The 27,983-nt window shown below is 35.6% G+C and overlaps 1 protein-coding gene across 1 annotated transcript in view; it reads right to left on the bottom strand.

Moving 5' to 3' along the window:
• CHD7 (chromodomain helicase DNA binding protein 7) overlaps positions 1–27,983 on the bottom strand; it is a 158,927-nt gene that overhangs the window by 60,449 nt on the left and 70,495 nt on the right. Inside the window, exons 3-8 of the mRNA XM_036757487.1 lie at positions 27,130–27,271; positions 23,399–23,536; positions 22,268–22,333; positions 9,230–9,285; positions 4,361–4,475; positions 270–353 (exon numbers count right to left, since the gene is read on the bottom strand). Coding sequence (XP_036613382.1) covers positions 270–353; positions 4,361–4,475; positions 9,230–9,285; positions 22,268–22,333; positions 23,399–23,536; positions 27,130–27,271 — 601 coding nt within the window. The remainder of the gene's footprint in view (positions 1–269; positions 354–4,360; positions 4,476–9,229; positions 9,286–22,267; positions 22,334–23,398; positions 23,537–27,129; positions 27,272–27,983) is intronic.

The raw sequence follows: 27,983 nt of genomic DNA, 5'->3' as shown, positions 1-27,983 counted from the left end.
ATTCTCTTTCCACTACATTATACTGGTCATTATAGTCTAGATCTCTCTGTCTTTTCTTCTCTCTCCATCAACAAATTATTTGTGTACTGTAAATAGAACAATAATTTATTACTCTTGGGGAAGTATGAAATTCCTTTTTATGTTTATATACCATATTTTGTACACGAACATATATGCTATCAAAATTATATTTTAAGCAATCAACATACAAACTCAGCTAAGAATCAGCCCCAGCTACTTTTTCATTTCATTTCACTGTCTTCTTTTACCTCTCCATTATCATCTGTGCTTCGTGCAAAATCCAGTATCCGATCAACTTCTACATAATCTGGATTAAAAAGTTCATCTTCAATCTATAAAAACAACAACAAAATTCACTTTATTTTCAATATTATACTCTTCACCAGGCAATAATATTTTGGGTCATGGCAAAACAAAATTTATATTTGGCAAACTTCAATATGTTAATTGAAAAGCTACAATTCAGCAAGATCATTCCCCGTGAGGAAATCAGACTTCTCAGACTTTGTTAACTGGGCCTCTTAATTACTGTGTGAAACCTTTTACTGTGAGAGAATGTTTAAGAATATTTTAAATGAAGTGTGAAATTACAATTCACTAATGAGCAATCCAAAAGGCTTATAGCATGCAATGCATTTAACATTCTTGAAACTACAGCTTGCAATAAAGAAATTAGAGCCATGTACACTAAGTGATATCAGATTATCATAACCACTGCGCTTGTCTATCTGCTTCAAAAGTACCATTTACAGTATATTATTTAAAAACTGAAAGCACTAAAATACTATTTGCTGTTTCATAATTTTTACATACAAAGAGCTCATCATTTGTTGCTTCTTCTTTACTGATCAATATTGATATACCACTTACAAAAAATTTCTTCATTGCTCTAAATTCTTTTGTGATCTGTCTATATTGATAGTGTGTAAGAGCAAGGCATTAAGGAAAAGAACAATGAAATGGATTTTAAGTTTTGGCTGACATCCTAAAACTTTCTTTTTTAAAAATAACTATTAAGAAGTATAGTTTACTCGCTAAATTATGAAACATAAAGAAAGAGCAAGTTTAAAAAGAAGAGTATTTATGTTACTCTTTTGAAACAAAACAGATTAGTTGCTAAAGTTTTGGCCAGAAAACAAATAATACATTGTAATTAAAATTGCCATTTTTATGCATGCTTATAATCAGGCACATGCTGCCATAATTGATTATGATTTCTTCAAGAATTTTTAAACATGTTACAAACCATTGATCTTTGATCCTTAGACTTTGATATGTCAGCTGAAAAGATAGTTTCATGGTTAACAAAAATGGAATTCTATTACATAAGGCCAAGAGTTAAGTCAAGAGATCTGAGGAGACTCTGTGTGTGTGTGTGTGTGTGTGTGTGTGTGTGTGTGTGTGTGTGTGTTGGTACTTTTCACTACAAATCAGGGATAAATAAGCAAAACTGTAAGGTATTTTGAGGTTTTAGAAAGAGAGTTGTACATCAGATATAAGAGTTTGGTAAAATGTTTAGCTTATTTAAAATGTAAATGCTTTATTTGATTTATTTAAAAGGGAGCAGTGATATGGTGAAATGGATAGAAACCTGATCTCAGATCCAGAAAGACCTAGATTCAAGTTCCACCTTTGACACAAACCACTTAACTTTTTAGTACCCAAGGATGCTCTCAGACTGTAAGTTGCAGAGAAAGTATTGACCACAATGGAGTGTCCTCACTTTGAAGTTCCCTACAGCATTGAAATTATATGTCCAGTTCCTTATTCAAAATGATTCACGTGCAAAATATAAATGCAATATTTATATTCATCACTGAAACCAAAATATTTATAGACCAGGACTAAAGAGGTATTCCCTATATAATAACCTCTTCCTGAATCTAAAAATTACATACATACTGCATTGAAATACTTTCTTAGACCCAGTTTCATCAAACAGACAAACCTGATGGAAAAAATATCCTACTGTAAAAAATTTAAATTAAAATTAAAAAATAAGAAAAGGTCATCTATTCAGGGGTTCTTAACCTGGGGTATGCAAATTTGTTTTAAAAAACATTTTGTCAACTGTATCTTGATATAAATACATAGTTCTTTTTTATAATCCTGTATATTTTATTTCATGCACTTTAGAACACCTTGAGAAGAGGTGCAGAGGTTTCACCAGATATCCAAAGGGGTCTATGATGCAAAAAAGTTTAAGAATCTCTGCTTTATGTGGGCTTTATAGTCGTAAACTGCAACACTTGCAACTTAGTCAGTTTATCAAGGTATAGATTAAAGAAGAACTTTGTATAAACACAGGGAATCAACTGCTATGAACATAGGTATAAATGAAAATTAAGGTCTAGAGGTGGAACCATGTAGAATGAAGGATGACAGACAGTAATTGGGTTCTTTTTAAAAAATTTTCAACAAAAATGTGTGAGAAGACTTCCATTTTCTATACAGATGTGACTTTTTCTATTAAATATTTTTCATCAGGACAGCATTAAAACTTTCTATTTGCTAGGTGGAGGCTATTCTTCTACTGCTATTTTGAAAAACATACATTCTGTGATGTGCCTTGACCCACAATTTTGGAAATTAGAATTTTAGATACTGAAGGGACCCTATAGATCAAATTTGACTCCTTGATCAGGAAAATGAGGCTCAGTGAAAGTGTCACTTTCCTAAAGTCATAGACAGTTGATAGTAAAAATTCCCTAGGACAGGGCAACCAGAATATAAGCCATCTTGGAGTGGGGGGGAGGGCAGAAATGGGGAGAAAATTTGTAATTCAAACTGTTGTGAAAATCAATGCTGAAAACCAAATATGTTAAATAAATAAATTGCATTTAAAAAAATAAAAAAAAATTCCCTAGGATATTAGAATCCAATTTCTCTACTGTGAGACTAGATAGAGAACAGAGTGAAATATGGCTTGGCTGAACTTACAGCTATGGTCAGGACCAGATGTAGGACTAGGTAGACACCACTATTGCTATTTCCTATCTTTCTCATCACTGACAAAAGTTGGCACTTTTGCTGCCTGGCACTCTCTGCCTACTATAATTTTCAACCTCTGATGCAGGCTTCAAAATGAAGCCTGATTTTTCCACTTTCCCATTGCCATAAATATCCTATATTGTTTGGACCTCATGAAAAACAACAGCAAAAATAAAACTTTATGGGATTCCCTTAGAAATAGCTCTTGTTGAGACCTCTAAGAAATAAGTAAAGTAATTCCATGAACCTGAAGAGATGGCTGGTAAAAGGTAAACCGCTCACTATCAATAAATCAAAGGCTAATCTATCAACATATTTCTCAGTGAAGATTAAAATAAATCAGCTTGATCTCCTTTCTAAAATAAGACCTGAAATCTGTCAGACAGGACTCATAGAAAATAAAAGGATTCTAGATGAACCTAAAATGTCCTCTAGGCTGGTCTTTTAAAAAAAAAATTCTATGTAAGATAGCGAGAATGTTTATTGAAATGAATTAACTGGGTGTTTCTATCCCTCAAAATAAAAGTTATTTGTTAAAGGAATGATAATTTTATATACAACTTCACAACCCTCTAGATCTTTTTCTAACTTGCTACATAGGGAGGATCTGGGTAAATCAGCAAGTCTAATTTTTCGTACGATCTCTTCTCTTATGTTATTTGTGGCTCTAAGTGAAATTAAATTGGTGATCAAAAGCCTTGAGTCCCGAGTGGGCACTAAGCCAAATCACAGAAAATGCCAGGCATTTTTCTAGCATAATTGGCTACTGTGGAGGGGGACCCAGTATTGCTTTTGAATGCAGACTCCCTTTTCTGTCCTAGGTATTGTGGTCTCTCTCATGTCACAAATAACTCTGAATGAGGAAGCATATAACATCTCTATGACAGGACATAATTTCTAAAAATGTCGCTACCTTTTTGCAAATATATAGCTATTTAAAATACAGTATAAGAAAAACTCAGTCCACATCCTCCAAATCAGCATTTTGGATTATAAAACTCTAAAATTCACATTTTTATCTATGTAGACTTTTCTCACTCACTACACTTTAGTAGAGTTTTGTGTACTAGCCTTTTTGCCTGATTATGTGATTTTAATCAGAATATCACAATTATTTCCCCAGAAGATTATAAGAAAAGATCAATATCTTTTAGAACAGGCAATGGAAGAAGTGAAAAAAATTTCCTATTTGCAAATTTTTTAGGTATAACCAATTAGGATTATGCAAGAAACAGCAAAAAACGAGGCAAACCGACTTCTCCTGATAATTTAATTGAATTTAAATTCTAAATTTAGCACATTAACACAATAATAAAGTCTTTTTCAAAATTAACCTCATGTTTCCTACCTCTGAAAGGAATTTGTTCTGGCCCTGCTTTGCCTTAAATCGTTTAATCTTTTGTTGAATTCTCTTGTCTTTGTCCAGGTCTTCTATGGATGCCCACTGACAGTGAAGGTAAGAGCTAAAAGAATAAAATAATAATCCTTGAAAAACAAACAAAATCCTTATTCTCCACCTTACCCTTGTCCTTTATCTCTTGAATTAAACAAACTAAATAAGCCATTAATAGTTATAGCACTGCACCCCTTCTCCCTACTACTCCAAATATGGCTTTGGTCAATGTTCAAGAAATAACAACAAATACAAGGAAAACTAAAGATGAAAGGTAGTCACTAATGGCCAAAATTTGATGAGTAGGACTAATTTCCTCTTCTCTGACACATGGAAGAGAGAAGCATAATCTCTTTTACCAAGGTCAAATTCTTCTTAAGTTATATTTTTGGAATATAACTATGGAATACAACATTACCTTGGGCGCTAAAAGGTACATGTATAATGATATCTCCCTGTGAAGGACACCCCTTTACATAAACTCAGTTTTGCCTTTAAAAAATAATAAACTCTAAGAAGTAGAATTGTCAGTGTTTATCCCTGCTGGACAAAAATGACTTAGTGCAGCACCTTCTCTTTGACCCAGCCCAGTTGAAGGCAAGTAAGGCTTGTCCTAAGCAAAGTTGAGAAGACTGAAATTTTGTCTTCCGCTTCCAGCCTCCTCTTCTCTTCACCCTATTCCCCTCTATCAAAACGGAAAGATCTGATAACCAGTCATTCATATTTGTTGATTGAATTAGCGATTATATTTGAACTGAAACTCATTTATACTAAAGTGTTACCTCTTCCAGGCATTTGCTGTAATAAAAGGCTCTTTTTCTCCTTAAAGTAGGTTTTATGTATGATGAGAAAGTGGGGAGATCAGAAGGGGCCTTAACATCATATTATGTCTACTCAATTAATTGTGAAGGTAAACTTTGCTCATTTTATGACAATGTTTCTCCCCCACACCACCATTTTAAAAGGTGAGGCAAGATTATTGTGCTAATCACAGAAAGCCCCAATTTTCCTACAAAGGAAGATAAAAACAGCCTCTGGAAATTCTTAGAACACACTTCCAGAGTGGGCTTTGGAGGTAAGGATGGGTGGAAGAAGATGGCCTATGTTCCTTTTGTCACCTGCTTTTTCCAGGAATTCAACCAGCCTTTCTTTAAGCATGGTCTGCCTGCTGAAAGGCTCCCTCCTTCAGACTCAACCCATATTCTACATGAGCAGAAATGGGTGAGTCCTCTCTTGTCCTTTCCCTAATCTCAACTCATAAACTGCCCTCCCCTCTCTGCCCACATTTTATATTTCCTAGAACACATCCCTATGTCTCCTAGGACGTTTCTACTTCTGGTGATAAAATTTCTGACACAGAGGCTCTGTCACTGAGACATACATTCCTGGTCAACAGAAGTAACACTATATTTAAAAGTCAGTTATGGTACAGCCACCCTTTAGAACTGGAAACAGGCACATTTGCAAACAACTTCCAGTTCCAGTTTGGAGGCAGTGCCTAGAATACGAAATAGAGACAGATACTCAGGAAAATATGGCTGGCCTCAGTTCAATTCCTACAAAGCAGGATGAAATTCCCAGTCAGTTGGTGACTCTATATTTTAAGTCTCGATAATAACCAACTTTGGAAAGAAAGAACAGGAAAGCTGAATCAGAGTTGATGATTAAAGCTGTGCTGCTTCATCATAATAGATAATTAGAGGGAGGGAAAGGGGTATGTAAGAATTCAAGATTAGGATTAGACATAAAGAGAATGAGATTTTAAAAATGTCTGAAATAGTACCTACAGTTTGCATAGTCTAAATATTATATATTCATATCACATGGAAATTCCATGGGGGAGGGGGGGCACAATCCTGACCTCTTTCTGGTAATGAAGTTTTCTTTACCATTTTGCCATATGGATTTTGTCTTTTCCCTTTAAACTGCATAAAATATACTACAATAAAATTATTTTTTGAAGCTCCTATACTAATGTAGCTATATGAAATTTATTTGGTTATCTGATGATAATATTAATTTTAAAAAAAACCCACAGAAATGAGTTGCTGTCATTCCATCCAGAGTCTATAAGTGAATTAGTAGAACTATTTAAAGCTCTGTCTTTGTCTTCTTCATAGGCTAGATAAGCCTCTTATTCAAACTGAGCCATTCCCCATCAGTATAATCAACCTATCCTGAAGTGCCCTTTCCCAGCACTCAATATCTAGGCCCTGTGTGTGGGTTTGCTACGTCCAAGTGTTACTTCTACTTACTTTGTTGCCTTCAAGATCAATAAATTAATTATACTCATAAGACCCACCATGGCATTTCTTGGTGTTTTTATTTGAGAAAACGAAATTTTGCTGATGAACCTGGTACTTTCTGTTCATAAAACGTTTGTGAAGTTTCTACTATGTAGTAGAAACTAAGCAGTGAGATCTACACATTGCACTAGGGAGTGATGATTCCTAGTGCATCTGTCAATCCAACTCTTGCAGGTTGGACAGAAGCATGACTAAAGAAAACTTCAGACTTACTTGCAACATCATAGCCACATAAGTCTCCCCTGGATTCCTTGATATGATGTTCAAGCTCCTTCTCTAGCAGCACTCGTTTAAAAACAAGCTTTTATCCCACATATTGTCAATGTATACTATCCTTGTCTTGTTTCCTTGAGTATACAAGCCAAATCTTCTAATTGTTAATCTGTAGCACTAATATGACTTTACAAAGTAATCCCAATTTGTTTATGTTTTATTGTTTAATCTTCTATTATAGTCATCAATTCCTAAAAACTTTTAATTAAGTTAAAATAGTTTTTCCTGAACACTAAAGATGTATTGAAATAGAAATGCTTCTAATGGTTAGGAATCCTATCTTAGTATCTGTTTCCATGGTTCTCGTTGCATGTTCTCGAAAGATTATACAGAATAAACTGAACAAGATGAAATATATATTTTCCCATTTGTTCTATTAAAATCAAGGAACCCTACAACTGAAAAATCGTAGAGATCATCTTAGCTATCTTCATTATTTTAAAGATGAGGACACTGAGACCAGCCAAGTTCAGTGGCTTGATAGTGACAAATCTAGGACCAGAACCCAAGTTTTTTTACTCTGTTCCATCATTCATGCCTTCCTTGTCAATATAAAATGATCTGAGAAACCATGAAGGCTAATCAAATAATCTCACAGTTGGAAGACTTCAGAGATCATCTAGTGCAACCTGTACCTGGGCAGCGATGGCTTTTATAACATCATAAGTGGTCAACGAACAAAAAGGAACTTAGTTTCTCTTTAAGTTCTCTTCTAATTCTGGACAACTGTTGTTTGATAGGCAGGTTTTCATTTTCCCCCTACAGTGATACCAAAATTACCTCTCTGCAATTTCTACACATTGCTTCTACCAAGGGTGAGGAAGAACAAACCTAAATCTTTTTCTACACATCTGCCCTTCACATACCTGAAGACAGCTACCATGTCCCCTTCTAAGGCTTCTCTTACCATGTTATAAACACTTCCAGTTCCTTTTTTTTTGGCATGGCATGGTCTCCAATCCCACTACCATTCTGTTAGTTCTTCCCTCTAACTTAATGTCAATTACTAAATGTGGCGCAGAACTGAATACAGTACTCTAGCTGTGGTCTGACAATGTAAAGCACCGTAAAATGATCACTTCTCTTGTTCTGGGCACAGTGATGACTTCAAAAATTGCATTAGCTTTTTGAGTTGCCATACCACATTGTTGATTCACATTAAGCTTTCAGTATATGAAAACATCCATCTCCTTCACAGAAATTGTTGTCTAGCAATGTCTCCTCAATCTCATATTTGTTAAGTTGATTTCTTCAAAATGCAAATTAATGTCCTTACATTTATTAAATTTCATCTTATAAAATTTAAGTCATAATTCTACCCTGTTGAGATTTTTTTTTAGATCCTGACTCTACCATCCAATTTGATAATATCAGGTTATAACATTATGGAAAAATCTTCAATGCTTAAAAGACTAATGTAGTTATTAGTAGTCATAATCTAACACATTTATTAAGATATTTATACTGTCTTCCTCACTAACATTATCAGGTCATAATAAAATTTTCTGATGTTTTCCCAAACTTACTGTAATGTTCTACCTAAACTGCCAAAAATTGCACTGAAATTATTTGTGGCTACTCATGTCCAGATAAATTGATCTTGGCCAAAGTGATCTCTTTGTAGAATTTAGCCAGTACAGAGAATAACTAGTTCTTTCAGCTGCTGCCTTGAACCAGCATTTCTACCATTTCTCTTAGAGAGAAAAAATGACACTATTTTTTATTCAGGTCAGGTTAACATTATCTTTGTTTCCTACTCATCCTCTATAGACTTTTGCCCAAATTAGTAGCTATAAAGTTTGGTTCATTGTATTCAATACCTCCAATGATACAATTCCTTTTGTATATCCTTCATTAATACTGAAGTTCATTTGGAAAGCCTATCTTTAACATGCTTATTATTAGTGAGGTTGGGGAGAAACTGTAGTACAGAGCTTCTTTCATTCATTTTTACTAAAGCTGACTTTTTTCCTATAAATTCTTCTTGTTTATTAGGCAAGGAAATTAACATTCACCATACACCAATTAGAGTCTTTTCAAAGTAAACAATTCATAAGAGATGTCTAAAAAATCTCATGTGTTTTGCTTCACACAGAAGTTTAAGTCACTAAAAATTATTATTAGTCAAATAAAAATAAATGTATGTGAGCAATAGTCAAAACATTATTTTTATAAAATGACTGAGATTTTCAAGTATGCTTTCCAAAAATGACTGCCCCCACCCCCAAAATCACAATTTACTTACAAGTTTTTGTATTTCACATAGAATTCCTCTACTTCCACCTCTTCTCCAGACTCCTTCTGCAACAAAAGAAATTTTCAGCAATATGCTTAAAATCATCTACTGGGACATTCAGCAGCTTAATTATTCCCTCCCACCAAAGCATAGAATGTGTTCACCTTTCAGGGATAAAAGTATGTTGTAGCTCAGTGGAGGGCTAGTAATATGGAATGCCTGTATGTGTAAAGCGTTTTCTACAACAGCTTACCCTCTGCTTACTCTAACTTCTAAGACATGAATCATTTTAACTCCTCCCTAACCACATGCAGCTTCATTCACAACAACCTGACCCCAAATCTGGCTTTCTGCCAAACCCACAGCGTTAAGTAGACGCCAAGTGTACCATTTTCTCAGGCAGTAGCCAATTAGCAACTGCACTCCTGAATGCCATATGTATTATTTTTGGCTGGCTCATGGCAACTTTACATTGTGGGTTTTGTAATGTTTTAAAATAGTTTAAAGCAAGTTTAATCCTCCATATAGTTAATAACTCTAAACAAAAAACCATATAAAACTAAAGCCTGTTCTTGTGCTATAATTTTAGTGCATCACTATGCATGGCTTTAGTTTTACTCAATGGTACAATTAAATTCTCTCCAGCAAGATGTCACACATACATAGCAGCCAAATTAAATTAACACCAAAATACTGCGTTCAAGTACTGCTGACATTGTGATGTATGCCATTAAAAACAAGGGTATTCAAACTTAAGACTGTAACATCTCTTATTCCAGAGTACTACAGTGTGTTTATGGAAAATAACAATACTTCATGTTATTTTAGGTTTATGTCTCGACCTTTGAAGTTCTCCCCCACCCCTGCAATTTGGTTTCAGTGTTAAACAGATTGAGATATGCTCACTTTCTTTTAGAAGGGTTGATGAGATAGGATGCTTAGAAATTGTCTTTATATTATATTACAGGGATGGCCAAACCATCCCTTAAGGCGAACATGTGGCTTTTGGGTAGCTTTAGAGTAACTTGTAAAGAAAATAAATGCAAGTACAGAGTGGAGACCACAAAATCTGAAAGCTCCTGCCAATTAGAGAAGAAGCTACAGAATCCGTTCAGAAAAATTGATCTCTCATCAAACTCTGTTAACTTCTAATCATCAGTTACTGTGATCACACTATCCAATTGCTGCAGACATATATCCAGCTTCTACAACATTTAATAGTTTGGAATTGCTCACCTGCATGGAACACTGGTAGATATCTGACCAAGAAGGAAATGGAATGAGGTCCCACAATATGGTCAACAACTATTAGTGACCCCATGGGAGGGTGAATTACTACCAGAATGGTCAGTCTAGAAAATGTCACAGTGTTATTACCATGTCCTACACCCATGATGAAGGCTGTATTCTACAAGGGATATAAAAGAGGGCAGGTCGTCTTTGTTCCAGACTGCTAGTCTTTGCTGAAACAAACAAAAAGAAATCTGTTCCCTGCATACTTGGTGATGTAGCAGAAGGAACTTAGAATCTTAAAAATAAATGTAAAGTCTTATCCATTAGGATAATAATTTCTCCCAAAATCATTTCACTTTTCATCTCCCCCACTCTCCTTCTGCTGTGCCCCTTATATAGTTCCAATTTGAAACTGGAAAAGCCAGTTGGAAGTCACCTTACTGGAAAAAAGGAAATAGCATTTATCAAACATCCACTATGCACTGTGTGAAGTGCTTTACAAATATTACCTTATTTCATCTTCAAAACAACCCTGTGTGATAGGTGCTGGTATTATACCCTTTAGAGTTTAAGTAACTTACCCAGGGTCACACAGCTAGTAAGTGTCTAAGATCTGATTTGAACTCAGGTCTTCCTGACAATCAGGGCCAATGCTCTACCCAGTATGCCACCTGGCTACCTTTTGGACCCCTCAAAGTATGTCACAAAGTCTACATAAGTTAACTTAAGTTAGATTTCCTTGCTTAAAGTTCTCTCCTACTGTCTTCTCCAATCAATTAGCATTTATCAGCAACTACTATGTGCCAGGTACGGTATAGTCTGTTGGGTGTTCTTACCTTCCCAGAAGTGTTGAATGGACCTTGGAGAAAATTTCCCATAAAGAATCGCTAGATCTATGATTCAATGAACACATGACCACCATTTCCTAACTTTGTCATGAGTATTTGTTTTCCTGCCCTCGCTGGCTACTATATCTTGGATCTTGCTGCTGAATGATCTATGTGAAGCACCACAGTCTTAAAATGCTTAAAAAGTAGGGGTACATCTCACAGGGTTAGACTTTAGCTCTATTTTAAGCAGCATCTGCAGCTGACACAATTATCTCAAAGGCCAGGACACCTGATTTCGTTTGATCTTCACAAATAACCTATAGTTAAATACTACTTAAGATCCTTTATGACAGGGATTATTTTTGCCTTTGTATCTAACATAGCATCTTGCACAGTATACGTGTTCAATAAATGTTAGTTGAATTAAATTGTGAGAGAGGGAATGGTGAGCATTATCCTCATTTTATAGAGAAGGAAATGAACTCAGAAAAATGATAAGTCACATCGCTGGAATAGGCAGAGCTGGATATAAACCAACGTCACCCCATTTCAAGTCCAGTGCTGTCTCTACCAAAGCTACCCACACAGCTCAAAGAAAGCATTTTATGTTATAAGCATTTACAATTAATATTTAGAAATAGTCCAGGACATTTCCCGTGCAAGTGACTACAATTCCAAAACATAAGAACTACTAAAAACTATGTTACTGACTGTGCATGTCTAAAGTAATCACTATGAACAAAAAAATTAAGTGTTCTAAGGTATTGTTTCTGGCAAAAGTCTAATCATTTTCATTAGCAACAGATGCTTATATTCTTAGCATAAAAATGAACACTCTATACTGATGCTCTAAGAATGGTCAGTTTATTAGGTCACTTTGAGAGCCACACGTTTTACATTCAAATTGAAAAGTTCCAAACATAGTAAGGCAAATTGTCATTACTGTTGAAGTTACCCAGGTAAACAAATCAATCCCTATTGATACTAAAATCCTAAAACACAGCCAGAAACCCATTAAGCCTTTCTTAGGCACTTATTACCAAGTTAGAGAATCACAAAGGAGGAAGTTAAATACATATATTGCAAAATAATAAAACTAGTATTGGAATGAAATTTCTTTAAAAACTCTTTTCCCAGACTGGTTTTATATTATTCCCCTCATACATTCTACATTTCTGACAAACTGGACTATTTGCAATTCCTCACATGGTATATTCCACGCCCCCCCCCCAACATTTTCACACCTCTGAAAGGTACCTTCATGCCTGCAGTGCTCCCTCTCATCACCTTCACTTCTTGGAACCCCTAGATACATTCGAGGTACAGTTCAAAGCCTTTCCTGATCCCATTTTCCCTCTCTCCCAAACCCCAGAAATTATTTTATGTATTTTGCACTAACTTATCTGTAAATATCTTATTTTTATTCAGTAGAACCCAAGCCACCTTCTTCAGTGCAGGGACTGCTTTCATTTTTTTTTTCATAGAGCCAGAGTCTAGCACAGCACATGGTACAGAGTAGGTGCTTAGTAAACGCTACTGAAGTGAATTGCTCAATAACACAAATGTATGATTAAAAAGGCACTAAAGCTTTAACCCTTCAGAAAATTCACTGCCAAAGATATGGAGATATTTTTAACTGTGTGAGGAAATAAGAATACTAGTAAGGATGTTAATGCAAAAAGGTTTAAGTCTTTCCCCTTAAGACAGATTATCTGAATATCATAATTGTAACTTAAAAATGACAAAAGAGTAAAATCCTTTTTAAAAGAAAATCTCTATTAAGCTTACAAATATTAACAGGAAATACAGACAGTTAACTAGAAAGGAAGACAATTCTACTCTGACATAAAGTGAATTTAAGTTATTATTTCCATCCCTTAATCCCAAAGAAGAGGGCTTAGCAAAATTCATATGATGACCTAAACTTGGAAAAACTGACAATTAATTCACCAAAAGCCTTTTACACTCATATAAAGGAGTCCACTTTAGTCACAAGAACCAAACATATCCCTTGTGCTAAAGTTTATGTGAACTGATTTGGTTTCAGAAGTATCATCAACACTTGAGTCATCCCTGATTAGCATGTTGTATAATTCTTTATATTTAACTTTTGCTCATAGTTTGAGAAGTTCTGGCTAAGGCATTGCACAAAAGAAAGATAAAACATGACCCCTGACCTCTATGATCTTCAATCATTGTATTAATAAAGATATAGTACTATTCTCCTTGCTACAACTGTAGTATTGCCTGCTATAGTTACAGGAATATGACCAGCAGAAAATGAAACTTCTCAAAGGTTTTAATTGACCTCTTAAAAAGCAATTATCCACAGTAAGAGAAAAGACAATAGTACTGATAATTAAAATATACACAGAGGCTTCAAATGTTACTTTAATATGAAATTAAAATCCTCTCCTCCTAACTAGAACTGCTAATAAAAACTGTTCATTCATTCAATAGAGGAATAGTAAGTAGTCAATCAGATAGGGGGCCATACTAAAGTCAGGAAGACTCTTTTTCTTGAGTTCAAATCCAGCCTCAGTCAATTACTGGCTGTGTGACCATGGGCAAGTCACTTAATCCTATTTGCCTCAGTTTCCTCATCTGTAAAATGAACTGGAGAAGGAAATGGCAAACCACTCCAGTATCTTTCCCAAGAAAACCTCAAAAGGGGGTCATGAAGAGTCGGACAGTACTGAAACTAATGAACAACAACAACAAAACAGTCAGTAGAGCTGGTGTCTACTGTGTACAGAGTACTATGTTAGACATTGGGGAGAGGCAATGTTTTAATAAATGACAGTTTCTGCCCCCATAAAGTTTAAAGTCCAGTAGGAAGACATGATGGCTAACTATATTGTATAATGCTACATTATAAGTGCATCACAGAGCTGCTAAAAATAAATGGAGTGGGGGATCTTTTTTAATTGACTTTTTTCACAAAACTCAAGAAAAAACACATGGAGGATACTGCATTCTAGTTCAGTTCTAAAGGACAGATGTTTCAGCCAAACCAGATTTCTCTCTCTTCCATACATGTCACCTCATTTCCTTTCTTCCTCTGCCTTTGCACTGGCCCTCCTCACCCCCACCCCCATATTCCATGTCTAGAGTGCAGTTTCTCATCATATCTATCTCATGGGATCTCTCCAGGACACAAATCAAGTACCACTTTCTACATGAAGTCCTTCCCAATTACCCAACTGACAGTACCCTCCCCATCAAACTGACATTTATTTAGCTATCTTATATTTAATTGTATTTATTTGTTATGTGTATTCTCTACGTGTACACACACACACACGCACGTTTTTCCCCCAACAGAATGTAAACACCTTGAGAGTAAGGGTTGTTTCAATCATTACATTTTTTACCCCCAGCACCTAGCACAGTGCCTGGCATCTGACAAATGCTTGCTAATTGATTTGGCCTCAATAGATGAAGAGGGGGAGGGATGGCATTGCTAGCATAGTGTGATCAAAGGCACTGAGAGAGGAGATCATGATTAAGTGTTCATGAGATAGGGAGGATATCAGTTTGGCGGGGATATTAAGTCCATCGAGGGAATAAGATGAGGTCACGCTGGTAAAGTAGACTGATGCCAGGTTATAGAGAGCTTCAAATGCCAGGAAGCAGAATTGGAGTATTACCTAGTAGGCACTAGGGAGCTACAAAGATTAGAGCATAAGAGTAATATGACCAAATTTTTGCCCCCCACAAAAGTTATTCTGGAAGTGTTATGAGGGACAAATTGGAAAGGAGAATAGGGACAAGAAGAATTATCAGGAGGCTACTGCAATCATCAAAGTGAGTGGCAATGATGCCCTGGGTGATGGCAGTAGGAACAGAAGGAAAGGAAAAGACAGGAGAGCTGTTGCAGAGTACACTGATAGCATCTGATCATTAATTATATGAGGTGAAGGAAAAGCCAAAAATAAGACCAAGATTACAATCATGGGAGACTCAATGAAGAGAGGTACCACCGAGAGAAATACTGAGGTCAGAAGGAAGAATAGGTCTGGGGGAAAGATATCCTCAGTGTTAGACTATTGAGTAGGAGGTGTCAATGAGCATGAACGGCTGCTGAGCAATTGGAAATGTGGATCCAGAGTGCAGAAGAGTTACCAGTGCACGGGAATGGTTAGTGTCACGGGAATGAATGAAATTGACCAAAAGAGAGAGAAGGAAGGAAGACTTTTGGGCAACATCCACATATTAAGAGGTAAATTAGGTTAAAAGAGGTCAGCATGGGAGCCAGGAGTAGTTAAAGGGCTAGAAGAAGCAGCAATAGAGTATTGGAAGCTGGGTGGTATAGTGGATGGAGTGCTGACCTCAGGAGTCAGTAAGACCTGAATTCCAATACTGCCTCAGACACTTATTAGCAAGCAGTGTGACCTTGGGAAGTTACATAACCACTCTGTGTCTTAGCTGCTTTAACTGTAAATTAAAGGGGTTGAATTTGATGGCTTCTAAAGTCCTTTCTGGTTGTAGATCTATGACTCTATGAAAATGGTGTCTCTGAAGTCAGAGCAGTAGTCAACAGGAAGGAGTGGTAAAGAGAGTTAAAATTACTCTTACTACTATGAATCAATATCACTACTTTGGAAAGCAATTCGGAATTATGTAAATAAAGCGATGAAAATATCCATAGTCTTTGATCCAGAGATTCCACTTCCAAGATTATACCCCCAAGAAGATCACTGATAAGAAGAAAGTTCCCACATACACCAAAATATCTTTTAGCAATACTTTTTTTATGATAGCAGAGAATAAGAAACAAAGTACATGCCCATCTACTGGGCAATGGCTAAACAAACTGAGATACAGGCATGTAATGGAATATTACAGTGCTTTTAGAAATGACAAACATGATGAAAATAGAGTAACACGGAAAAATTTACATGATGTGAGATAAAGTGAAACTAAGCAGAATCAATAAAATAATACAGACAATCATGACAACATAAATGGAAAAATGCTACCACAAAAAATAAAGTCAATGTTGTAAAATTACAAAGAACAAGCATGGCTTTAAAGAAGAAATGTAAGATACCTCCAACACTACTCCTTTGCAGAGTGGTGGTATGGCACATGGCATACATTTTCAGGCTTTTTTGATGTATTAATGAGGTTTGCTGATTTTTTTTTCTTTAAAAATACTGTTACACAAAATGGCTCCCTGGGAGGGGGAGGGCAAGGAACAATGGGAAAAATTTTGGTAATATAAAAAAAAACTATGAATAAAAATTCACAAAGATAAAAAATTAACTTAATAGCAATTTTCAACATCTTCTCATTGCCCTCCAAAGAGATCGTAAAGGATGAGGAATGAAAAGAAAAAAGAACAAAAGAACACTGGATTTGATAGTTAGGACTTAAATCATTGATGACTTTTAGGAGAGCAGTTTCATTCAAATGGCAGGGGTGCACCAGATTATAAACTGAGAATGGGTAGTCTAGAAGTGAAAGCATTGGGTATAGACTGTAAGACTTTCAACACTAAAGGAAAGGTCATTGGATAGACTAAAAATTTCAGTAGGGACTTTTTGTTTTAAGGATTGAGAAAGCTGAGTATATCTGTATGGCAAAATGGTGAGAGACTGAAGGTACATGATAAAGTAGCAACATCTGTTGGAGCTAGGTCCTTGTGGAGGCAGGAGTAAACGGGATCAAAGGCACATATAGGAATGGACTTTTGTAAGAAGCAGAAGAATCTTTTCTAAAAAGGAAAAGGAAAGTATCTCATGATTTGAAGATCTGAAGAATGAAGGAGGATGGCTGAGGGAGCCCCCTGCCAAATAATCTCAGGGAGGGAAAAGGAAAGGAAGCTTGGAATAGCCACAGTGGAGAATGAAATAGGGAATCAATAGGCACTGAGTAAATAGTACTACCAAGCTTCAGCAAGAGCCCAGCTGAGGTTATAGGGTAGATGATGTCAACTTGATTTTGTCCTTTAGACAGTTTTCTCCAGGGATGCCCAGCCCTGAAGCTGAAGAGAAACCAAACGGTGGACATTCCACAGGGATGTGGATATGCAGATAAGGAAACACAGAAAGCCAGCAAAGCAAAAGATTCTAGGATTAGAGAGCAGAAAGAATTGTCCTTTAGTAACAGAATTTGTAACCTAATAGTAATTTCTAGTCTTCTCCAAATATAATCAGATGACAAATCATTTTACTGAAGGTATGCTATCAATATCAGCACAGTGATAGATACTATAAGGTACAGAAGTTGTATGAAATAGTTCCTGTCAACAAGAGGCTTACACACTGGTGAGAATGTATCATCATTCACTCATAAAACATCTACTGACTGCCTATATATAAGAAGCTGTGTGAATAGTGGTGGAAGATAAAAGAAAAAAATAAGACCTTATCCCTGCCTAAAGCAGCTTACATTTTAGAAGGGATTACTTAAAAGTTCTCAGCACCTCATTCTTATGCTCTCATTTCCCACCAGGGAATCAGGTAGACCTGAGCTCAAGTCCTATCTGTGAATCTACTACTTGTGTGACTCTGGGCCTAACCTCTCAGTGCTGTAAACAATTCTTTCTATGTTGTAGACAGTGTTGACCTCCACTGGTAGATGGATTTTCCACATCTGGAAGTTCCCCTATACCAATAAAATCACAGGTCCAGGGGCTTTCTGAATCTCTATTTGGTTTGTACTCTCTGGACTGCGCTGTCTCATAAGCATGAAATAATACTTCTATATCTCTTTAAGTTATAGCCCATTTGGGGGAAACTAGGTACGAAACTAGGTAGCCAGAGTAACACGTTGGAATTCTAGTTTTGTCGTTTACTATGTGGCAAATCGCCTACCTTAATCCCTTTGGTCCTCAGCTTCCTCCTTTATAAACTGAGAGGATGACCTACAAAGTCCTTTCCTTCCAGCTCTAAATCACTGATCCTCCTGCTGCCATCTTAGTTCAGGCCCTTACAACCCTCACCCAGATTATTACAAAAGCCTCCTAACTGGTCTCCCTGCCTCAGGTCTCTCACCACTCCAGTCCACCTTACCCACAGCTTCCAAAGTCATTTTTCTTAAGAGTTGGTCTGACTACGCAATTCCTCTATTCAATCACCCGCAGCAGCTCTCCACTGCCTCTAATATAAAATGCCTTTGTTTAGCTTCTAAAGTCCTTCACAACCTGACTCTACCCTACCTTTCTAGCCTCAGTGGGTATTATTTTCCTTCTCATATACTGCCATCCAGCCAAGCTGGCCTTCTCTGTTTCACATAAATGACATTCCCTTCTGATCTATGTGCCTCTGCACCAGACATCTCTCATGTCTGACCTTGCCTTACAGATATCTCTCTTCCTTTAAGATGTAGCTCAAGTACCCTCTTCTGTATGACACCTTTCCTGATCACCTCTGCTAGTTCCTTCTCTCCCAAACTACCTTTTATTTAACTCCTTTGTATATACTTGAATTTATTAACTTTCTATTTATGGAGTATATATTTCTAGTTTTACTTCTTGTCTCCACAATTCAAAGCTTAGATCCTTATAAACAGGGACTGCTTCATTCTTTGTATTTGTAATCTCAAGTATTTTGTAATCTCTGGGTTCTGTGTAAGCACATAGTAGGCACTTAATAAATGTTTGCTAACTGAAGTCCTTTAGATAGATTTCTTCAACTCCACCTATCCTCTAGCCTACTACCACAACACTACACCTTCATCTTCCTCTACACGCATACATGCTGATGTTGATTTTATTATCTCTATTAAACTGTAAGTTTTGTGAAAAGAGGATATACCTCTTCTTAAACTCTACCACTACCACTACCTCTAAAGCCCACTTGTCCTTTACTGGGGCTGCTAACGAACAATGAAATGGCCAAACTATAGGAGGAAAGAGGAACAATGTCCTGCATAATCTGTGTATAAATAATTAGCTGCTGAATAATTGTATCCTAATTATAATCTGAAACACCAAACCTGCTGAGTATGTCTACTGAAGCACTATCAACTAAATCAAAATTGATTTGTTCTCTCCAAACAAGATGCTATTTAGGCAAATAAGTCACTTGACTCATTGAAGGAGATTATTCTTTAAAGCAATATTTTCCCAAACCTCTACAATCTTAAGCGAACTGCCCCTAAAGTCCTCAGTGGAACAGAAATTTAGCCTTGGTAAGTTAAATAATGCTAATTTTTCATTACAAAATTTTTTTACTCAGATTCAGCGCTTAATTCAATTTGTAGGAGGAGATCAAAATTCATATATTCGTGTTTGGGTTTTTGTAAACTATTATCAGAGTCAATATATATTTCCCTCAACTCAGGGATCTTTTATTGTTGATCTCTGTGACAGTTTTATATTCACTTCATACCCTGAACTGTGTAACTTTAAAGAATAGCAAGTGATAGGTAAACAAATGACAGACAGGAAGAGAAGGGAAAAATCTTAATTATACAATACAGTACTCATGGACTTCCATATTCCCTTCTAGAGCAGAGGTTCTTAAACTGGACTCTGAGGATATGTGTTTTTTAATATTTTGGTAACTGTATCTCAATATAATTAGTTTCTTTCGTAATCCTATGTGTTTTATTTTATGCATTAAAAAAATTCTTCTGCAAAGAGGTCCATAGGCTTCATCAGGCTGCCAAAGTAGTGTACGACACAAAAGAAGTTTAACAACTCATATTCTAGACCATAACCCATGCAAAAAACAAGTGTCTCCTTGGATCTCTCATCTTTCTCATTAGGAAGTTACTACGCTGTATTAAACTTACTAGTAAATTAAAACATGCTTCCTTAACATGAAGAATGGTAGGAGCCATACTTACACCAAAGAAAAATGAAAATCAAAGTTAAGAGTGACTGTGTCTGAAAGCCACATGTATGGACAAAAATGAATATATACAGGTATGTGTGCAGGTGTGCTTTCCAGAAGAATAGAAAACTGCATGATGGATTATCTAAAAGCAATTCAATTCAGTAACTAAATATTACATGTAAGATACTGAACTAGGTCTAAGCAAACAAGGATTAAAAACCAAAACTGATCCCGCATTCAAGGAGTTTACTGGGCAGAGATGCACATAGTCATCAGCAAGAAGACAAGGTAACTTGAGGTAGTATTAACAACTGTGGGGAACAGGAAAGGAAGACAAAGATTCTGAGATGCAGAAATGACAGGATCTGTACAGGACATCCAGGCATGAGGGGCAGTCTGAGCAAATGCATACAAACAAGAGATTGAGTTCTGAGTTCAAAAAGCAGTGCGTAGTCTTGTTTGATGCCAGTACTCAGAACAATGCCTGGCACATAATAGATTCTTAATAAATGTTTATGGATTGATTGACACACAAAGTGGATGACAAGGAGGAAGATGAAATAAAGCTGGTAAACAGGAGGCAGACTGTGGAAGATTTTACATGCCAGGCTACAGAATTAGTATCTTATCTTAAAGACAATGGGGAGAGAATGAATGCTTTAGGGCAGGAAAGAGATGACCAACACTGTAGCTTATAAGGATTACTGTGACATCTGTGTGTAAGATGGACTGGATAAAGGAAAAAACTGGAAGCAGAGAGGCCAAAGAGGAGACTCTTACAATGGTAGAGGACAGGTGAGGAAGGCCTGACCAAAGATGGTACCCCTGTGAGTAGAATCAAAGGGACAGATTCATGAAATATAGAATTGATAAACTTGGCAACTGATTGGTAATGGAAGATGAGAAAGAAGGGAAAGGTAAGCACAATTTCAAGGTTATCAACCTCAGTAATGGAGAAGATGGAAATGACCTCAATAGAAACAGAAGATTTTAGTTGTTGGGTAGGTCTCAGGGAAACCTCAAATGTACATGATGATTTGAGTTGAGTAGAGCATTTATTCAAACTGTTTTCTCTTGTTTGAACAAGAAGTCATGTCAAATAAGGTACTTGGCACTAAAGTTATAAAAATCCAACATTGTTATCAGAGGCTAGTTTTATAAATGCACCCAGCTCACTCTGTCATATGGACATGAACTTTGCACAACTCTAAATGCTTCAGAATGAGTCATACTGTCATCTGAAATTACATTAGAAATAGTCATGTATTCCACCTCCAGAGTAACAATAGAGAAAGTGACAAAAATTTCATTGGTACAAGTAAAAAGACTCATAAAAAGAGGGGAAGGAAAGATTGACAGAGGAAAAAATCTTGTTGACTAAAAGCATACTACATAGAACTTCCCACCTCATCCCCAGTCCCACCAAAATCCAAAACAACATGGGAAGAGAATCACCTCATATCAACTTAGATAAACAGACTGAAATATACAAACTGAAAAGTAAGATAACATCTGAATGAAAGCAATCTAATTCTAGATCTTCCTATAGAGGCTTATAATCTATTAAAAATACACATGTGCAATACAAATATCATACATAAAACACACTCATTTCCCAAAGAGATAATGACCTTCATTGATCAGGGGTTGGGGAATGGGGAAAGGTGAATGAATAAAGAATTACTGAACTAGGTTTTACAAAGGACTATTTCATCAATTAAATCAGATATTTCCTCAATTAAAGTAGATTATAACCCCTCTAGTTATCAGTATAGAGTCTTCTTAAATTGATGTGGCCAACATAAGTCATCCCTTGGTGGCAAATCTTCTGGTACTGAGCCTCTCCAATTTTGATTAGTTTGGTCCTTGAGAGCTGGCTTAACATCTCAGATAACAGGTAAACAGTCTATACTTGAGATATTCCAGCTTAGTAGGAACTGAGAGTACTTGTGCTCCATTGGAATAGCCTTTGAGAATCCATGGTTATCCTCCATAACACAAGGAAGTATCAGAATAAGAGAAAAGTGTAAGCAATAAGAGAAATGCTTTTGGACAGAAAGAGTAATAGGCTCGATAGGCAGGCCACCAAGGTTCCTTTCAACTCTAAAATGGATTTGGGTGAAAGGGGGAGAATGAGCATCAACAACAGCATATCTTAGGAATATGGTTTTGGTCATCATAAAAATTTTCTTTACCTGCTTTTTGACTGATCGACTACTCATGATTTTCTCTACTACGGGACCCTCTGCATCAACAGATTCCTGTAAAATAAAGTAAACGAATGGTTTTTTACAAAAAGATTTTATGCCATTTGCAATATAGGTGATCATTCCATGTTGCTCTCTAATTCAACCCTTCAAATTCAGTACTTGCTAGGCACTGAAGTATGATGAGTCCAGCTATTACTCAAGCAAGAATCACTAGAGATATAAAGAAATTAACTCTACAGAGGAAATGAGAGATACCTGTTTATTATTTCATAGGTATGTGGTTTAATTTTGTGGATTCTCACCAGTCCCTACAGCTAGCCAGTATTCAGAAAATCCAGCTGCCAATACAGAATACTCTCCACATGAAAGCAATGAGAAATGCAACTTTTCTTCATCTATACCCATGGGGTAAATATAGTGATCACTCTACTATTTTAAACTTCTTTTTATCTATAGGGATCACATAAAATATTATATAACAGCTTAACACTGGCCAAATTACCAAATAAAGCACTGACATGAATTTAACACACTTTTCAATGGGTTACCAGTTTGTTAACTAAAGTATAGCAGTGCTAAGAAAAGAGCACTATACAAAGAAAAAAAAACCCAAACTCAACTTTACAATAATCATTCTTATATTACTACCTCTCATTTTATACAAACTATTTTATCCATCATTTACATTGCACAGAGAATAAAGTAGACCCTGCTGGGTACTACAAGGCTGTAATTTCATAAAGGAGTTCTTATGGTTCCTAACAGCAGGAGACAAGCTTGAGTGGTTTATTAAAGTCATAGAAGCTATAGCACTGAATTCTCAGAGGTAAATTCAGTCTCCTTGTAGCCTAGTTCTGATTTTTTTCCTCAGCAGAGACCATTAATTCTCCCGAATTGTGTCAAATTACATATCACAGGCTTGTAGAAAAATAAATTTGAGCGAATATGGCTTTCTAAAGGAAACAGCAAAACAACTAGTTTTTCTTAGCATATTATACCAACACTGGATGAAGACCCCTAAGCTATAAAGTCCAGTGGCTCTACTGAACTATTCAGCTTCCCAGGTATGGAGTTCACAGTTCATCTTCATTTATTTATTCCAAACAGCAAGCTGACCTGCTGCTCGGACTGTGAAGTGTTTGAAGGGGAATCTCTCCCAGCAGCATCTGCATCATCTGCCTCCTCATCAGAAATCTTGAACTCTAGGTCTTCTGTATAACGCTTTCTCTTAACCTGCCGGCTAGAGCGTCTCTTCTAAAAGAAAAAAAATAACAAAAAATTAAAAATTACTGACATTCCTCATATGTGTTGAAAGCAGGGAGAGGTATGGTGCATGCATGCTGAGAGTGATTTTGACAAATCATCATTTAAAAATTCAAAGTTCTTGTTCTTGGTGCGAATTTAAATAGTTTGGAAACTTTATTAAAAATATAGGTTGAACATAATATGAAAATAGTATTACTTTTGTCATAATAGCTGAAATTTAACTACACTTTAAGGTGCCGAAGCACTATATATAATCTGATTTGAGCTTCACAGCAGCCCATAGGGAAAATACTTTAGGTATTCTCTCAATTTTAAAGATAAGGAAACAGCTTGAGAGTTGTTCAATGTATTGTTCAGCATCAAACAGCTCATAAGTACCTGTAACAGGGATTCAAACCCAGGCCTTTCTGACTTTTAAGTCTAGCACTTCATTTCAAATGTCAATCTAGCATACATGAAAGAAAATAAAAGTTGGAGGGTATGGGATGAAGAAAATCATCTGAGAAAACACGGACTTGAAATGACTGCCTAGAGTTCTGAAGTGCCACCATATTCTTCTATAACAATATACTTCTAAGAATTGGTAAAGCATATAGAAAGTGGAAAGAACACAATAAGAAAACTGTCATTAATAACTGTACATTCTATACAGGAGTAAAAAGGAGTTTAAACGTGTTACATGTTCACACCTCTTAAAATAACCCTGAAAATTGGTATGGAAAAATATTAGCTAACTCATATTTAAAAAGGAATGATACTGCAACAGATACTAAATCTCATCCATGTTCACATAGTGAGTTACTGTATCTCTGACTTAACATACATTAAATTCACAGACTGCCATTGGAATGGCAATTCTTCAACACAGCACATTAAGAATGGAACAAACTCTAGATTTGGATATAATGGAACAGAACCTCTAGATCTAATTTGCTGTATTATAATTTACATACACCCAAACAGGATTAAGCTGCATTTTTATGGACAGAGACAGGTTGATTATGAGACTTAAATGCAAAGAGCTGGATGCTAATAACACACTAGAGCCTTGCTGGGGTTCCATACTATGTGACCTGTATCAACTATATATTTTTACTACAGCACCTAAATCTTCTGGAATGGGGTTCCAGAATTAGCTTTATACTGAATTAAACTCTATAGCATTGTAATTCCTCAGGAAAATTAAGAAATCCTTCTTTCTCTGAAGTTTATAGTTTAGGATCATTTCTTAAATAAAAATTACTCCTTATAAAAACTTTATGAAGTAAATTATATTTACCCCCATAAATTCTCAGATGAACAGTAATTTTTCCAAAGCCAATTAGCAGACCAATCACAAAGAGAGAATTAGAACTCGAATCCCAGAGTTTCCACATATTGTAGAATGATACAATGCTTCTATGACTTTTAGTTATGTATTGATCCTCAAGGCATTTATCTGAGGTACCAAGATTTCTTTTATCATATTCCCAATATGAATTGATTCTTCATCAACCAAAATTTTTGACATTTCTGCACTCAACTAATTTTTTATTCTGTTCCTATCACAATTTTTATATCTGTTCCTATCACAAACTGATTTTGTAGGTAAGAATGAAATATAAGAATCTGTTTATTTTTGACAACCACACCACAATGAAATGCTTTAGTTTCATTAGCAACAGAAGGCTCACTCCGAAGAACTGTATTTTAAATGCTTTTAAAAGGTTAGTAGGCACAATGGTCATTCTGAAGGGAATAACTAATTGGTTTCCATTATCTCACTACTCTACCATTCTGTGGTACTTTCTTCTGAACTGGATAGCACTATATGAAATTTACTAATATCTAAAAATCACAGTCACAGAATTCAAGTTTAACTTCTACCCTTCATGCATATGTTACAGAAAGAACTATGATAAACAACTTTATAGCATCACTTCCTGAATAGCACATATGAAGAAAAAGTACTTCCTTGAAAACAGAGCTAATTATTTTCTTTACTGTTACATATTCTATAACTGATTAAAATGCCAACTCAAAGGTATGCTTTAAAAAGCATTTAGGGTATTACCTTAAAAAAACCCTGGTCATATGTTCTATAACCTACAAAGTAAAATTTAATAATGATTCTTCTTAGTAAACTGGTATTTGTAAAAAAATTCAGAACTAGCTCTGAATTTTAAAGAAATCTTCTTACTATTGCATAAAATGTTTTCTTAAAAGTCCTAATTAAAGTGAGCATGATTCAGAAAATACCCAAATATATAAAATTCAGAATCCTCCTTTCACCACAATTTCTCTACTAAATCTCATTAATCTACTAACCTTGTCAAGTCTTACTGTTGTTGTACATAGTGATAAAAGGAAAGCATATGATTATCCTAAATGGATGATATCAGCACTACGCCAGCAATATTTAAAAAGAGAAAAAAAAGAAAAAATACACACCAGTTTTTTCATATCATCTTAAAGAATATAATTTTATGAGGTCACAGATAACACGAAGCTTTGCTAAAGGAAAAAAAAAACCAAAGTATCTACAACTCTGGAATGCATCTATAACTCCAAAGTATTTTATTTCAAAACTCTAAGAGAAAAACAAAAATAAAGCAAATATTCATTGAGAATCTACTATGTGATAATGAAAAGTCACTCAAGCCTCTAGGGGTTGGTTTCCTATTGCAGCAGGGCTCCCTGATAACTACTCCTTGATAACTATGATGTCACACAAGATACATTCCAGGGCATCCCGGTAGAGCATATTGGCATGATTCCAAGGAACCTAAAAAGGAAATGATTTCTAGCTGTTATGTCCTGAGTGTCTCTCTTAGCCTGATCAGTGAAGGCAATGTACCCTGTTTGAAAGAACTAATATTTCTCGTATTTATTTCAAGGGCAGTTTTGCAACTGATGTATGTATTATTTCCCAAGAAATAAATGAATATAACACAAGAAAACTTATGCTGAACCAACTGTCTAGAAAATAGAAGTCTAGCCATCACACAAAGATGCCTCACTCTGACCAAGGGAAGTCAACATAAGCTATGGATCCAGGCACAAATGGCTTTGTGCCTAAAATTTTCATATTGTGAAAACTTTCACAAAACTTTAAGAAAGTTAACAAAACTGGTGCACTGTAGTTTTTAAAAGAATGTTTGCCAAAAACACAGGGAATTTTTCTAAATCTTTAGATCAAATTTTAATGCCAAGAATGCACAGAAAAAGCACTCAGAAACTCTCATAAGGAACTTCGGAATTTATTCGGGTGCTTTTTTTTTTTTTTAGCTTTTTACAGCTCTATAGGTCATGTAAAATTAGGGCTGTGATAACTAGATGATCCCTGAGGTCCCTTTTCTAGGCTTAAGTCCTGTGATCCTATGGCAAAAGCTACAAAATTCTAGTCAGGAGTGAGCATTACACTCCATTCGTTCTTGGTCTCTCTGACTTTCACTCTCTGGAAGTAATGTCCCAGCTTAAAACAGAGAAATTTTTAAAGCATCTCTTTAACAAAGATGGAAGGAGAGCTTCTGCTGTGCCTTATAGTCATCTGAAGTTATCCAAAATTAATCAACACTTGGATATCAGAATAATACTCTTACCTGAACACCTGGATCATCATCTTCTTCAGGAGGAGGAGACGGTGGCGGAGTTCTTTCTAAGTCTGAGTTTTCAGAACCTTCTGTTTTTCCCTTGTTGACCTTTTTCTTCAAAGCACTTGCTTCAGAATCTGGTTTCTTATTACTAGAATTCAAAGTACAGTTCCCTAGTCAGTGGCAGTTTTGTTTTGTTTTGTTTTTTGGTTTCTTTTTAAAGTTTCTCCCATGGATATATGCCTCATATTTCCCAGATTAATATCCTCCAAACTATCTACAATAATAAAATAACGCATTATTTTTCTTTTTTATAAGGAGGTATCATAGGATTAAGTTCTTGTGGCAAAACTCTATTTTTGATGACCACTGCAAATATTTGCCCTAATTTTTAAAAAAGGAATCACACACATACAAAAAACAAAAGAAAGAAGAAAAGAAAAAACCCTCACAATGCATGTCCTGTATATTTGCTCACCAAGACAAAGCAAAATGCAGGCCAAAACCCTAACTCATTCTGAGAAATCATATAAAACATCACTGTGTTATCCTGGCTATATATATTTGATACACTATAGCATGGAGCCATTCATTAAGAAATAATTTTACTATCAAGTTTTTAAGGTGTCGGAACACCTTTTTTTTAATGGTGGGGAAGAAAATGGAATGTGATTATCTTCTTCCCTTGCCTTTTGCAGTTGGCTTTAAACCCTGCTATTATTTAGGTCCTCCATTTGATCAATGCTTTGAAATATATTTATAGTATACTATTTGATTTGTCAAATGGCATATAACATTAAAATATAAGAAGCACTACTGATTTTACTACTTTTTTACCAAGTATTTTATCCCTTAAAATAATT

The sequence above is a fragment of the Trichosurus vulpecula genome, chromosome 1 (assembly GCF_011100635.1).
Source record: "Trichosurus vulpecula isolate mTriVul1 chromosome 1, mTriVul1.pri, whole genome shotgun sequence".
NCBI classification, from domain to species: Eukaryota; Metazoa; Chordata; class Mammalia; order Diprotodontia; family Phalangeridae; genus Trichosurus; species Trichosurus vulpecula.
Note: the sequence above shows the minus strand (reverse complement) of the source record. Positions and strands in the feature narration are given on the sequence as shown.